Raw genomic sequence first — 14,435 nt, 5'->3', positions numbered from 1 at the left:
GGGTGCTCCTGTCTCCGTTGATGAAATGAATGTCTCTCTAACCCTTTTCTTTTGCTAGACTCCTGCTCCATTCTCTCTGACAACATGTCACGTGATGCCTTTGCCTCAGCAAGCTCTTATATTTGTTCTTTGTACAGCAAGAACAGGTACAGAGGGTCTTACTCAAGGAAAAAACAAACAAACAAAACAACAACAACAAAAAAAACAAAAGCACATTTAGAGAGGATTCTGGTCTGACCATGAGCCTACTGGAAATAATAGTACAAAGGTCGCCATGGGAGGAATCTGACAAGGGCTCTCTGGCCACCCTCACCCCAGGGAAGAGGTATTCTCAAGACCGCAAGGTCCCATGTACTGTGACCCAACGCCATTACTCTGACACACCCCCTCCACTCTCACCCCCTTGTTTTTTAATTAATTTATTTTTAATTGAGGTAATATTGGTTAATAACATTAAATAAATTTCAGGTGTACACGATTTTAATTCAATATCTGTATACTCTATTGCATGCTCACCAATAAAAGTCTGGTTTCCATTCCTCACCTTTACCCATTTTCCCTTCCCCCAACCCCTTTCCCCTCTGGTGACCACCACTCTGTGTGTATCTATGAGTTTGTTTTTTTTTTATCCTCACCCGAGGACATTTTTTCATTTTTTGTTCAGGTAGAGTGGGAGGGAGGGAGAGGAACAGAGAGAGAGAAACATCGACGTGAAAGGAACACATCGAGTGGCTGCCACCCGCACGACCAACCAGGGCCGGGGACAAACTGCAACCGAGGTACATGCCCTTAGCGGGAACCGAACCCGGGTCTCTCCAGACCGCAGGCCGACGCTCTAACCGCTGAGCCAAACAGGCCAGGGCATGAGTTTGTTTTTGTGTTGTTGGTTTTGTTTATTTATTTATTGTTGTTGTTACATTTCTGTTTTAAACAAAAGGGCAAACAACAGAATGGAAGAAAAAAACTGCAAATGATATTTCTGTTCAGGTGTTAATATCCAAAATATATAAAGAACTCATATGACTCAACAACAACTAAAACACACACCAAAGCACCCAATTAAAAAATGGGCAGAGAATCGAAATAGGTATTTTTCCAAGGAAGACATACAGATGGTCAATGGACATGTGAAAAGAAGCTCAACATCACTAATTATTAGAAAAATGCAAATCAAAACCACAATAAGATACTACCTCACACCTGTTAAAAATGGATATTGTCAATAAGACAAGAAATAACAAGTGTTGGCTAGGATGTGGAACAAAGGGAACCTCTGTGCATTGTTGGTGGGATTGAAAATTGGTGCAGCCACTATTAAAACAGTATAGAGGATCCTCAAAAAATTAAGAATATAACTACCATATGTCTCAGCAATTCCACTCCTGGGTATTTATTTGAAGAATATGAGAACACTAGCTTGAAAAGATATATACACTCCTATATTTATTGCAGCATTATTCACAATGGGCAAGATATGAAAACAACCTGTGTCCATCGATAGATAAATGCATAAAGACCAGGTACATACACACAATGGAATACTGCTCAGCCATAAAAACAATCAAATAAACAAAAAATAAATAAATAAATAAATAAAAACAATAAAATATTGCCATTTGCAACAACACGGATGGATCTTGAGGATATTATGCTAAGTAAAATAAGTCAGAAAAGGACAAAAGCCATATGATGTCACTCATATGTGGAATATAAAACAAAAACGTAAGAAACATTCAACAAAACAAAAACAAACTTATTCTCTTGTTTTGACCCAGTCACCTTGGCCTCTGTTCTGGTTTTCATAAACACCAGCCACGCTCTCACTACAGGGCCTTCCCATCTTCTGGTCTCTGGAATGCTCTCTGCCCAGATACTGCATGGCTGACTCTGCGTCATCGGGTTTCTGTTCCAAGATCAGCTCATCAGAAGGTGTCCTCTAATCCCCTTATCCAAAGACGGACCACTTCTCTTCAACACATCACTCTCTAGCCTTTTACCCTGCTTATCTTTCTTAATGGAACCTATCAACCCCTGGCATATACTTCCTTGCTTATTAATTATCTAGAATATAAACTTTATAAAGGAAGGGCATTGCTTTGTTCAATGCTGATTTCCTAGTGCCTCAAAGTGTACCTAGCATACATTTGACCCTCAAACAATACTTGTTTTTGTGTGACTTTTAAAGCATCAACCCTAATGCTTAATAACACAAATATTGTTCTCACGGAAGCACTTTGAGTTTTTCACTGGAGCGTTCATTTGTCTACTAGTTGACAAGTGAGTCATTGTGGATGGGAACACCAATTTATTTGAACAGAGTAGATGTGTCCAAAAAGATCCTGGTGCACCATCCTACAAAACCACTGTCTAAATGAGGTCACCTCATGAAGGGAGAAGTGTGGGCTCCATCCCATCCAGAACTGCTCTGATCTGAGGTGGGACTCTGGGACTCTGGGGATGAAGGAGAGTAAGGTGGGGCATGGTGTGTGTGTGTATGTGTGTGTGTGTGTGTGTGTGTGTGTGTTCCTCATACTGCCACCATGGTCCCTTGCTAGATCTTGGATTTTCTCTTTCACATAATTTTAGGAAGTGAGGCCAATTTTGCATGATTCACTGACCAGATGTGAGAAATGTCTGTACTGGCAGGTGGGAGCAACACAAACAGCCAGGGCGGGTGGCCCTGTGAGTGTTCTGTAGACTTGGGAGATGGGAGCGAAGTGGGTATAGGAAAGGCATGAAGATTAGGTGAAGCTAAGTGACTAGCAGGACATCTCTGAGCAGAGCCAACAGGCAGGGAAACTCCAGGACTAGTCAAACGGAGGGGTGGCGATATGAATCTGCAGGCCAGTTGCACTGACCATTTATCCAAGGTGAAATGATTGTCCGGAATTGAGGTGAAGAGGAAAGATCCTTGGACTGGACTAACATACTAGATGGAGTGATAGAAGCCACTCTGGGAAAATACTTCTAAACCTACCCCCGTTTATTCCATGCCTTCTTCCTTTCTATTATCAAGAGTTGAGTGAAGCCCCAGAAAAAATCCAATTACATCTGGAAGGGAGTAACTATGAGCCTTATCATCTAGTAACCTCTAAGTTCAGCTCATCAAGTTATTTTCCAGTGGCAATACCCAAGAGCTTTTCTAGACAGAATGACTTAGTGGCAGGTAGTATTTTCCAAAGATGGCCACAATAATCGCTTTCGTCCAACAAGTTCTTTCAAAGTGACCTTGACCATTTTCCCATTGAGTTGTGGGATCTTTTCCCTCTACCCCTGAACTTGGGTGGATCTTCTGCACTTGCACCTGAAAATTAGCATGTCAGATGCCAGGATGCCTTAGCACCCTTCCCCTTTGTAATTTTTCTTCTGCTTAGCTTTTCCTAGCTCTTTCCTCTCTCAGTCTAAGGTAGAGACACTCACCTCGAGCTGAGCTGCTTTCTTGAAATTGTGCAAAAACTTCCTGTTGGCTGGGGTAAATTGAATATATTTTTTCGTGGTTACTGTGTTAGACAGTGAGGAGAGACCCTCGAATCCCACTCCCAGTTCCTATAGGAGGCATGATGGGCAGCAGAGAGGGTGAAGTTATCTATTAAAAAGGTGTTGCCTGTAAAATGACACCCTTCCTAACCATGGGATATCAATCATCCTTTGATGATCTATAATTGTAAATTACCTTTAAGGACCATGAACTCAGATGATCTGAAAGTCTGTCAGGCCCCAAAGAGAAACCCTTGTCTTTCTGCTCCCACCTTCGCCTATTTCTAGACCTTTTCTTAGGATAATGCCTTGGTCATCAGGAAGCATCAAGGTCTCAGATTACAGGAGCTTGGGCTAGGGCTGAGACTGGGGCTGGAAGTGGGCCATTCAGAGATTCACAGTTAGTTCAGAGGTTCAATGTCTTTTAAAGCCTGGGACTCAGGCTGGAGGGAATTTTCTGGTGCAAGTTGGTTAATGAGTCTGTCAGGGCTATCATAACAAGGTACCACTGACTGGGTGACTTAAACAGCAGACATTTATTTTCTCACAGTTCTGGAGACTGAAAGTCCAAGATCAATGTCTCAGCTGATTTGGTTTCTCCAGAGGCATCAATCTTTGCTTCATTCTCTCTGTGCCCTCTCTTGGTCATTTCTCTTTCTCTCTGTGCATTTCTGATGTCTCTCCCTTTTCTTATAAGGACACCAGTCATATTAGATTAGGGCCCTATTCCAATGACTTCATTTAACCTTAGTTACATCTTTAAAGGCCCTATCTCCAAACAGTCATATTCTGAGATACTGAGGTTAGTTAGGACTTTAACATGTGAATTTTGAGGGGAAAAATTCAGTCCATAACAATACTTCCTGAACAGTGGAGGGAAGTGAATGCCCTGGACCGTCACTGTCCCCGTGGGTCCTGGAGAATGTCCAGAGTCCTTTAGGGAATTTCCTCTTAGGCCCATCTTGCCCAGACTGAAGCCAGGACCTGAAACAAGGGGAGAGGGCAAGGGCAGGGTATGGAAGGTCAGGCCAGTGTTTTCTGTCCTCCCAGTGTGACGGCTGCCCAGGCTGCTCCTGGAAAGTGGAACGGAGTCTCACAGGAGCTACGAGGAACATGGTCGTTTCCAGGTACCAACCGCGTCCCAGACCATCGTGCGCCTGCGCAGTGCGGTTCCTCAGGATCCAGTGTCAGTTTGTCTGCTCCCTCATGACAGACACTACACGAGGGGGGTCTCTGTCTCTGGGACCACTCCGTTAGCACAGCCATCCTTCTTCTTTTTCCCTGGCAAGGAGATACGAAAGAAGGTCACCCCTTCAATATTTGGAATCTTAGCATCCTTGGCCTGGCCCAAGGTCTCTGATTCCCAATTGTCCTGGCCCAAGATCACCTCCGGCAAAACAAAACAAAAAACATCCACATTTCTTCCCTTATTTTTTCAAGACCCTGGAAAAGGAGGCACTTCAAAGACAGGTAGTTCTTCCTAATGTCTAGCCTTCCTCTGCAACTATGCCATACATTTAGCTGTAAAAATATAGAAACTTAGAGCTGGGATGGACTCAGTTCAATGTCCAGAGGCCACACAACAGAGCCAGAGCCAGGCTCTGGACTTCCTGTGGGGAGCCTTTTTCTTGGGTTCTTTCTGTCTCTTGTTGGTGGCCAAAGCCAGTCTTTTCTGAGCCTCGAATACATTAAGCTGAGTGAAAGAAGTCAGTCACAAAGGACCAAACAGGGCATTGTCCAGAATAGATGGTATACAGACAGGAAGCAGATCAGTGGCTGCCTAGGCCGGGAGGGAAAGGGGGCATTGATTAGGGAATGATGGCTAAGGGCTTTTGGGGGTTCTTTTTGGGGTAATGAAAATATTCTAAAATTGATTGTGATGATAGATACACAATACACAACTCTGTGAATAAAATTAAAGCCACTGAATTGTATATACTTTAAATAGGTGAATTGTATGGTATTTGAGTTATATGTTAATAAGGCTGTTAACACAAAAAGTTGCTTTTCTCCTGGCTTCTACATTATTAACTTGAATTCTGGAGACTGCCTGGGACAGACAGGACCCTTGGGTGGAGTGTGACCCCAGCTGCTTGCCCCCCTGCCTCAGGGAAAGAACAAACAAGAGCCAATCATCTACTCCCTCTCTGTGCTGAGTGGCTCAGGTCTCCTGCCTCCTTCTCCTGGCTGACCCCCCCCACCCCCACCGGGGTCAGCAAGCCCATACAGCCTGGAGTGCACACAGCCATGAAGCACAGGCCAGTGGATGAGTTTCTTTCAGGAGCCGGGCATTCTGGGGCGAAGGCAGGGCTGAGGGGTGTGGAGCTCGGAGCCTGGCTGCCCTCGGACTTCCCCTTTTCCTCTTCTCCTTAGCAAAGAGGCACATCAGCTCCGGGCTAGAGAAGCGTTGTGCTCAGGGAGTGTTTCCTAGGCAACAAGGGATTGGGATTCAACTAGACTTTCACGCAACAAACCTTTATTGATACCAGCTGTGTAACAGAAACCATTGCTTGATGCCCAGTAGTGACCTAGCCTTTGCCTTTAAAGGGTTGAGAATTTAGTGGGAGTGTAAGTTAAATCAGTGCTGTGAGTGGGGGTAGGCAATGGACATTAAAGGCAGGACACTAATCCAGGCTGAAGGTGGGGAATAAAGTCAAGAAGGCTTCCTGGAGCAGACACACCTTGAAGATCATGTAGGGTATAACCTAATGAAGAAGTTGAGGGGGAAATCATGGAAAGTGTGTTCCAGAAAGGGAAAACGGGATGTACAAAGGCCTGAAGATATATGTAAAAGAATAGTTCATTTGAAGGACTACAAAAGATACTTCAAGTCTGATTGGAGGCCGGAATACAAGACGGAGAAGGCCAAGAGATGATGTGGGAGAGGTGAGGAGGGCAGACAATCCGAAGGCAAATAGGAGGAGGTCCAAACTCTGCCCTCCTCTTCAGCTCCTCCACCCCCTCCAGCATGTGCAGGACTCCCACCTGAGCAGGGGCCCCAGTGCCAGGCAGAGAGGAGACCAGCCAGGATCAGCAGCAGCGAGACAGGCACCACCACCAGCAGCACATCTTTGTAGGAGGCCTTCCCTGGTGCAGGACATGGAGGGAGAAGGGTCAGAGGTGGACTTGATGCTTTACCATCCCACACTGACCCTTGGCCCATGGCATACCTGCCTCATGGTGGCAGCTCTCCCAGGGGGTGACTATAGTCGAGTTCCAGCTCACAGGGTTGGAGACAATGCAGGAATAGGCCGTGCCCTTGTCTCCTGGTCCCAGGGAAACCCTCAACACCTGTCCATCCGTGAAGAGGCCATGTGACTTGATACCAAAGTCAACGGTCCCTTCCTGTCGCCAGCTATAGGTTATGTCAGTGATGTTGGGGACCCAACAGGACAGGAATGCCTGGCAAGTCTTGGGGGGCTGAGCATCCCCAGATATAGCGATGAACACTTGTACCATGGGCCTGGGTACTGCATCTGGGCAAAAACAGTAGAGCAGGTATGGGTTACAGTGATGTTGGGCAGGGCCCACAGCTCTGACTCTGGGATCCATGCAGGGATAGATAGTACCTCCGACTAGTCCACTCTTGCTCCAAAACCTTGTCTGGCTTCCCACTGACCACAAGACAAAAGCTAAATTCCTTAGTTTGGGATTCAAAATCCTTCGTAAAACGGTTGATGTCAATCTCTCCAGCTATCCCTCTTGCTGGCCCTTTCCACCCATCATAGTCAGCTCCTCGTTCTCGCAAACGTGTCATGCTCTTCCATGCCTTCCTATGTCTCAGCTGAGCACGTACACCTTTCTCTTCTTGTGCTCCCGGAAAACTCCTGGGTCCAGCTGGGACACATCGCTTGCTGCCCCGAAAATGAAGCCTTCCCTGCTACTCCAGGTATGGTTCTGCACTTCCCAAGCCCTCTGTCTATCTCTTGTCACAGCCCTTTTCTCGTGGTATATCAGTCACAGAGGCTAAGAGCATTTATTAGGTCAGGCAAAAAAACAAAACAAAACAAACAAAACAAAAAACATACACATTCCTGGACTTTTGGAGCCTAGAGTTTGGTGAGAAAGGCAAACACTGACAAATGGTAATAAATAATTAAGAAAATAATTACAATGGTGCAAAATGCTCTGAAGGGGCTCTGTCTTGTTATCTCTATAACCCTCGCTCTCCAGATCCTCAGCTACCTGGGCCATTGAGCACATTGGTGTCCTGGCTCTCCTCCTTTCCTATATAGGTTGATGAGTAAAGCCCGAGTCTCCCTGGCGATGGGGGCCAGCGGGAGAGCATTCTGGTGACAATGAGATAGATGGCTCAGCGCCCGACAGCATTCCAGAGTCAAGTAGAGTCAAAACTCACGGATGCCAGCTCAATATGCCGGGGTTTGTGATATGAGAAAAGAAAAAATTTGCTGGGCACACTAATAGTATAAACAAAGATTACAGGGGAGATATTTATACTACTTACAGGGACAAGCTGCTTCCAAACACGATGAGCACAGTAGAAACACCATTGACATTTCTAGTAACCGATCTGCTAATTCAAATCCCTTTTTATCTACTGTCAAAGCAAAGCTCCTAAGGACGGCTGTTTGGCAGCTTTGTGCAATTAGTTCTAATCAAGCTATGTATTTGGAAGCAATAAAACAGCAATTTCCTTAAAATTTGTAATTCAGATGCTGAGAACAAGGCATTTTAGAGTTTAGTGGTGTGGGTGCTGCATGTATTATCATACTCAGTGTCCTCATTTTACATGTGCCGCAGCTGAGACTCAGAACAAGGGAGAAGCTCCAGGGCTCCCTGTATAGTTTCATAGGTTATTCACTGCACTAGGGCATTGGCTAAGGGGGTAACAGGTGAAGGTGGGGGGGGGGTGCTGAAATCCAGCCAGCACTGCTTGCCAAACTGTACACCTGGTTCAGGGTTGCCTGCATCCAGAAGGACACCCATCTAATTGAATATCAGCACCCTGAGTGGCATACCCAAGGAAAGCCAGTTAGCTGTTTCAGGGTGGGGGTGGGGGTGGGGGTGGGGTGTCTCTCTCCTCCCAATTTGCTACTGCCTTTCTCTCCCTTATTGTTTCCCTCTTCCTAGCTGTCACCTCCAGTCTCCATTCTTAAATTTGCAGCTTTTCTTTCCCTCTACCAAATTTCTGAGGTTTTACTAACATTATGCTTTGGGGTCATTCATACATCATTTCCAAGTCATTAGGTAAATAAATGAGAGCTAGAAGGTCTTTTTTTCTTGATAAGCAGAAATATAGCAAAGGTGGTGGAGGTGGAGGTAGGGGTAGTAATAGTGGTAGAAGTAATGACAGAGGTGATGGTGGAGGTGGTAGAGATGGAGGTGATGGTGGGGGTGGTGGAGGTGGAGGTGATGGTGGGGGTGGTGGAGATGGAGGTGATGGTGGGGGTGGTGGAGATGGAGGTGGAGGTGATGGTGGGGGTGGTGGAGATGGAGGTGGAGGTGATGGTGGGGGTGGTGGAGATGGAGGTGGAGGTGATGGTGGGGGTGGTGGAGATGGAGGTGGAGGTGATGGTGGGGGTGGTGGAGATGGAGGTGGAGGTGATGGTGGGGGTGGTGGAGATGGAGGTGGAGGTGATGGTGGGGGTGGTGGAGATGGAGGTGGAGGTGATGGTGGGGGGTGGTGGAGATGGAGGTGGAGGTGATGGTGGGGTGGTGGAGGTGGAGGTGATGGTGGAGTGGTGGAGATGGAGGTGGAGGTGATGGTGGGGTGGTGGAGATGGAGGTGGAGGTGATGGTGGGGGTGGTGGAGATGGAGGTGGAGGTGATGGTGGGGGTGGTGGAGATGGAGGTGGAGGTGATGGTGGGGGTGGTGGAGGTGATGGTGGAGGTGGTAGAGATGGAGGTGATGGTGGGGTGGTGGAGGTGGAGGTGATGGTGGGGGTGGTGGAGGTGATGGTGGGGGTGGTGGAGATGGAGGTAGAGGTGATAGTGGGGGTGGTGGAGATGGAGGTGGAGGTGATGGTGGGGGTGGTGGAGATGGAGGTGGAGGTGATGGTGGGGGTGGTGGAGATGGAGGCAGAGGTGATGGTGGGGGTGGTGGAGATGGAGGTGGAGGTGATAGTGGGGGTGGTGGAGATGGAGGTGGAGGTGATGGTGGGGGTGGTGGAGATGGAGGTGGAGGTGGTGATAGTGGTGGGATGACGAAGGTGGAGGCGGTGATGGTGGAGGTAGATGTGGAGGTAGTGATAGTGGTAGAGGTTATGGTAGAGGTTGTTGTCATGGAGGTGCAGGTAAAATTACTGGAAAGAAAGACCCTTCCTGTCCCCAGTGAGTTCAGACACCCCAGCCGAGATGCTGAATGCAGCTGCATGAATGACCTTGGCAAACCCACGTGGAACAGAGGTCTGCTACCTGAGCCAGGCTAACCTACAGAATTGTGAGAAATAAAAATAGCTGCTTTTAGCTGGTAAGGTTTGGGATGGTATGTTTTGCAACAATGAATGACTGAAAGAACCCGTGAATATTATTGTTAAAATCTTAAAATATATCTGAAAGAACTCTTTAAAAAGTTCTGTACTTTTAACTACAATTGAATTATAACTTAATTTTTAATAAAAATATTGTCTCATAGTTTAATTGGCAACATTTTTCTTTCGTAGTGGTACATAAAATAATGGCACGTCATAATCTGATACCATTGAACTGTTGAAGTATAGGTCAACTTCTGTCCTAGATGCTTTTCCAAGCACCATTGTATTTCACTGTTATGAACATTTTGTGGTAATATCATGATGCCCACTTTACCAATGAGAAGGCCGACGTCAGAGCTAAGCATTGTATCCAAGACCACTGAATTAAGAAAATGCCGTGTTGGAGCTCAGACTGGGACTAGAGGGGACAGAGCTGGGCTGCCCCAGATAGGCGCTCCTCTGAAAGAGCCTGAAGAGTTTTCTCAGATGTGGGTGCAGGAGAGCAGCTGGTCTCTGAATTAGCCGCGAAGTCAGAGGTCCAAGGTTTCTGGAACGCAGTTCTCTAGCTCCCAGGACTCAAGATGCCTTTTCAGGACGTAGTGAGGGAAGGTGGGGCAGAGAGCCAGGGTCAGGCACACTCACCATACACCTTGAGCTGCAGGATCTGGATCCAGGCCCGACCTTCAGTGTTCACTAGCAACACAGAGAAGTTGCCGCTGTCTCCAGACTTTAGTGGCCGGAGCTCCAGGCTCAGGTTGCTGTGCAGCTGGGTTCGGCCCAGGAAGCGGGAGTGGTACAGAGTCTCCAGGGAGCCCCGGAAAGACGTGGCCAGGAGCTCTTCTGAAGGCCAGAGAGATCTCCAGATGGCCTCTCGAACTTGGAAGCCAGGGTGGTGCTCTGCCACCAGCAGCACTGAGCCCCCCACCTGGCCCAGCACTTGGGCATCAGTAACCGCAACAGGAAGTGATGCTGCAAGAACAGAGTCATGTCACTCTGCCTGCCCCAAGCTCCTCATCTCTCCTGCACGCAGTGTGGAGAAAATTAGGGCCCTCCCCACACACTCCCTTCACCCCAGTGAGAATGCACTGTACCAGGGGCTGGGAATAAGACAATAAGAATTTGGTGCCTGTGCTCATGGAGCTCAGAGAGGAAGCAAGTGATTAAAATATACTAAGTTAAGTACCATAATGGAAAAAAAGGAAGTGCTCTGGAGAACACAGACAGGATGATCATGTAACCACACCTGGTCTTGAGGGGCTCAGTTAAACTGCGGCCCAAAGGAGAAATCGAATCAGCGAGGCCAAGCAGAGGGCTGCCTGGAGTGGAGATGGGCAAAGGAAACAGTGAGGACGAAGGCCTGGAGGATGAGAGCATGGTGCATGGGGAACTGAAAGTAGTTTTCTGCAGAGGGAGTAAGAAATTGCACTGACGAGTTGGAGGGAACCAAATCCTGCAGGGCCCTGAATGTGACATTGGCATTTGGGCTTTATCCTTAGAGCAATGGATTTTAAATAAGAGTAACAGGATTAGAGGCATGTTAGAAAGATCACTCCAGCAGAGGGGCAGAGGATGCATTGTAGGTGGAACAAGACTGAGGCTGCTTCTATTAATCCAAAGGTGAGTGATGGGAAATTGTATTGAGGGGAGCAACTGGGATGGGGAGAGGTGGCAGGAACCAAGAGAGATAAAGACGCATCATCAATGGGATCTGGTAACAGGGTGGAGCTGAGGAGTGAGAGAAAGGAGTCAAGGATGGCTCCTTGGAACCCACCAGGTGCCATTCTCTGTGACCCAGAACAGAAGGAGAAACAGAATGGAAAGACGGGGAGGTGGCAGGATGCTGAGTGTCGCTGGGAACATGTTGAGTTCGAGGTGTGTGGGTATGATGCCTCTGCTTGAAGTGCCCCTTGCCTCCTTCACTGGCTAATTTCTGCTCGTTCGTGAAGCACTGAGGTTTCCTAATCTCCCCATCCATCTCCATGTTCCCTCGGCAGCCTAGGAACACAGCTATGAACTGGCTTTATCTCTGTTGTTACCACCTGTTTATGAGTCGGCGTCCCCCACTACTGTGAATTCCACTTTTCATCTTTGCACTGACAGTGCTCACCATGGTTCCAGAGAAGGATATTAAGGCTCAGCAAATTTTACCAAATGAATGGCAGCATTTGAAGATTTACTTTGTGCCTGGCACAGGGGTGGGCACAGGGGTGCAGGGCAGAATAAGAGCAGATGTGGAACATACCCAGGTGCTGAGAGTTTGGTTAAGGAGACGTGTTCAATGGCCACTCAACAAGCCACTGGTAATTCTAGCCCCTCGTCCATCTTACTGCCCTCCCCGGCCCAAATCATCCCAGGCTTGATTGGGGATGACTTCAGGGTAAATGCGGAGTGGACACATAGAGTGAGAAGAAGTACCACTGGATGTTAGTCAAGACTCCTGGGTTCTATCCTGCCCTGCTTGGCCCAGAATGAACTGTGTGACCTTCAGCCTCCACACTTCTTTCTGGGCTTCCTCTGTCCCATTGATAAAACAAGGGGGTGCACTAGCCAGTTGTATTCATCTTGTTTACCATTAACAGCCTTTTGGAAAAAAATATTTTTGTCTCTCATAGCCAAGGATTTGAAATATTTTTGAAACAAACAGACTTTTTTTTTTTGAGGAATTTCCTCCACATGTTTAGAAATGTTGAAATCTGCAGAACCTTTGGAGCTCTCAAGGTTGGGGACTCAGGAGGGACACTGGACAGAGACATCACAAAGTCACTGTGAGTCTGAGGTAAACAAAAGTGTCTTTCCAATCAGAAAGAATATATGTACCCCTATATTCATAGCAGCACTATTTACAATTGCTAAGATCTGGAAACGGCCCAAGTGTCCATCAGTAGATGAGTGGATAAAAAAGCTGTGGTACATATACACTGTGGAATACTATGCAGCTGTAAGAAAGAGAGATCTCTTATCCTTTGAGACAACATGGAGGGACCTGGAGAGCATTATGCTAAGCGAAATAAGCCAATCAGGGAAAGACAAATACCACATGATCTCACTTATTTGTGGAATATAATGAACAAAGTAAGCTGATTAACAAAATAGACCCCGAGACACAGAAAGGAGTACAATTCAGACCCACAAACCTCAGAGGAGGGGGGCGGGGCAAGGGGGATGGATGAGATAAACCAAAGAACTTATATGCATGTATGCGTAACCAATGGACATAAACAACAATGCTTGGGGAGGGGGGCAGGCTGGGGAGGAGGGTGCCTAGGGGGGACATAGGAGAAACATCTGTAACAAAAATAAATAAATAAAAATTGAAAAAAAAAACAACAAACCCAACAACAATAACACCAAAAAAACCAAAGGTGTCTTTGTCTTTGCTACATCCCAAGACTCCTGTCCCCTGGCTTTGCAATGCTGGCCCATGTCACACTGAGCACTACTTAACCAAGGAAAGGAAGTCAGGCACCAGACAATCCCTGGATGGAGGGATCCAATCCCTGGATGGAGGGATTGTCCAGGGCTGTACAGACCCAACAGGTAAGCATCCCATCACAACATGATTGGCCACTCCAGGTCCACATGTGATACATTAAACTTGGTCTCACCTCCCATCCCTACTCAGTATCCATTGCCCCTTAAACAGACCTAGGAAAGGATTCAGCTTTCCACAGGCTGTTGAAAAAACATCCTTCATTTGAAAGAGCCCTGCCCTCCCCTCATCTCCCCAAATTATATTTGGAATTATTGTGTTACCACTGCCAGACCCTTGTCATTCTCACAGACAACTCTTTCCAAATCACTGGTACCACCAGCCTCAGTTTTAACTGCCCTTGGCCACAAAACAGCTCGAGTCTCCTGGGCTTGGATTCTCCCAGAGCTGCCACCTCCTTCCACCCAGAACCCTGCATCTCTTTGCCTCTGCCTAGTTTTAAAGGTTTCCCCCAAACTTGCTCCAGTCTTTCCTACCCCTTCTCAGTTCCTGGGTTCTTACTTAGAATTGGGGAATCCTGTCCAGACATCTGGCGAGGGGCAGCTGGAGGGATCAGCTCCTTGAGGACGGGCCACTCCCCTGCTCCACTTACCTGTCCAGAGAAGCAGAATCCACAGGGACCACACAGCCATCCTTCTCCAGAGAGGCAGGCAACCTCCCTTGACACTCAGAGTCCACAACATCCTAGGTCAAGTGGGGAGGCATGGAAGGCGCTGAGGTCTTTCTGGAAAACCCCATGATCAAAAGGAGGAATCTTGACTCACAACAAGATGTCCCGAAACTGAAAATATTCAGAGTAAAGTGGAAGTTGGCTGCAAGCATTGCTGGATTCTTCCAGGAGCGGTTTCTCGTAAGTCAGCCTCTTTCATGTGTCTTGGTTGGTTGGCTATGCAATCACAGGCCACAAGCACCCACACACAAGCTTACATCCTATCCTCCAACTTCCGGCCCCCTTGCATCCCTCCTTTCCTCCCTTCCCCCCTGCCTCCCTCTCTCCCTCCCTGCATTCCACCCTGCCCTGACTGATTGTCCAG

At 47.3% G+C, this 14,435-nt stretch overlaps 1 protein-coding gene across 2 annotated transcripts; it reads right to left on the bottom strand.

Moving 5' to 3' along the window:
• Positions 1–4,247: 4,247 nt before the first annotated feature.
• Positions 4,248–14,116, bottom strand: SLAMF8 (SLAM family member 8). Of its 2 annotated transcripts, XM_036273459.1 has the most exons (5): positions 13,994–14,116; positions 10,554–10,880; positions 6,651–6,953; positions 6,463–6,573; positions 4,248–4,758 (listed from the first exon to the last, which is right to left on the bottom strand). In XM_036273459.1, the coding sequence occupies exons 1-5, from the start codon at positions 14,082–14,084 to the stop codon at positions 4,694–4,696; spliced, it is 897 nt and encodes a 298-aa protein (XP_036129352.1). In that variant the 5' UTR covers positions 14,085–14,116; the 3' UTR covers positions 4,248–4,693. The 2 variants fall into 2 exon arrangements, with proteins under 2 accessions (XP_036129352.1, XP_036129353.1); XM_036273460.1 differs by lacking the exon at positions 10,554–10,880.
• Positions 14,117–14,435: the final 319 nt, after the last annotated feature.

This window comes from Molossus molossus, unplaced genomic scaffold, assembly GCF_014108415.1.
Source record: "Molossus molossus isolate mMolMol1 unplaced genomic scaffold, mMolMol1.p scaffold_m16_p_20, whole genome shotgun sequence".
Taxonomy (NCBI): Eukaryota; Metazoa; Chordata; class Mammalia; order Chiroptera; family Molossidae; genus Molossus; species Molossus molossus.
This window is presented reverse-complemented; position numbering and strand designations above follow the sequence as displayed.

What these genes read in the sequence shown, in the direction of transcription:
- SLAMF8 (XM_036273459.1), bottom strand. Translation starts at nt 14,084, where the DNA reads ATGTTGTGGACTCTGAGTGTCAAGGGAGGTTGCCTGCCTCTCTGGAGA. An exon ending in CCTGCAGCTCAAGGTGTATG is followed by an intron (nt 6,954 to 10,553) that starts GTGAGTGTGCCT and finishes GTTTTTGCCCAG; the next exon opens with ATGCAGTACCCAGGCCCATG. An exon ending in GCACTGGGGCCCCTGCTCAG is followed by an intron (nt 4,759 to 6,462) that starts GTGGGAGTCCTG and finishes TCTCCTTGCCAG; the next exon opens with GGAAAAAGAAGAAGGATGGC.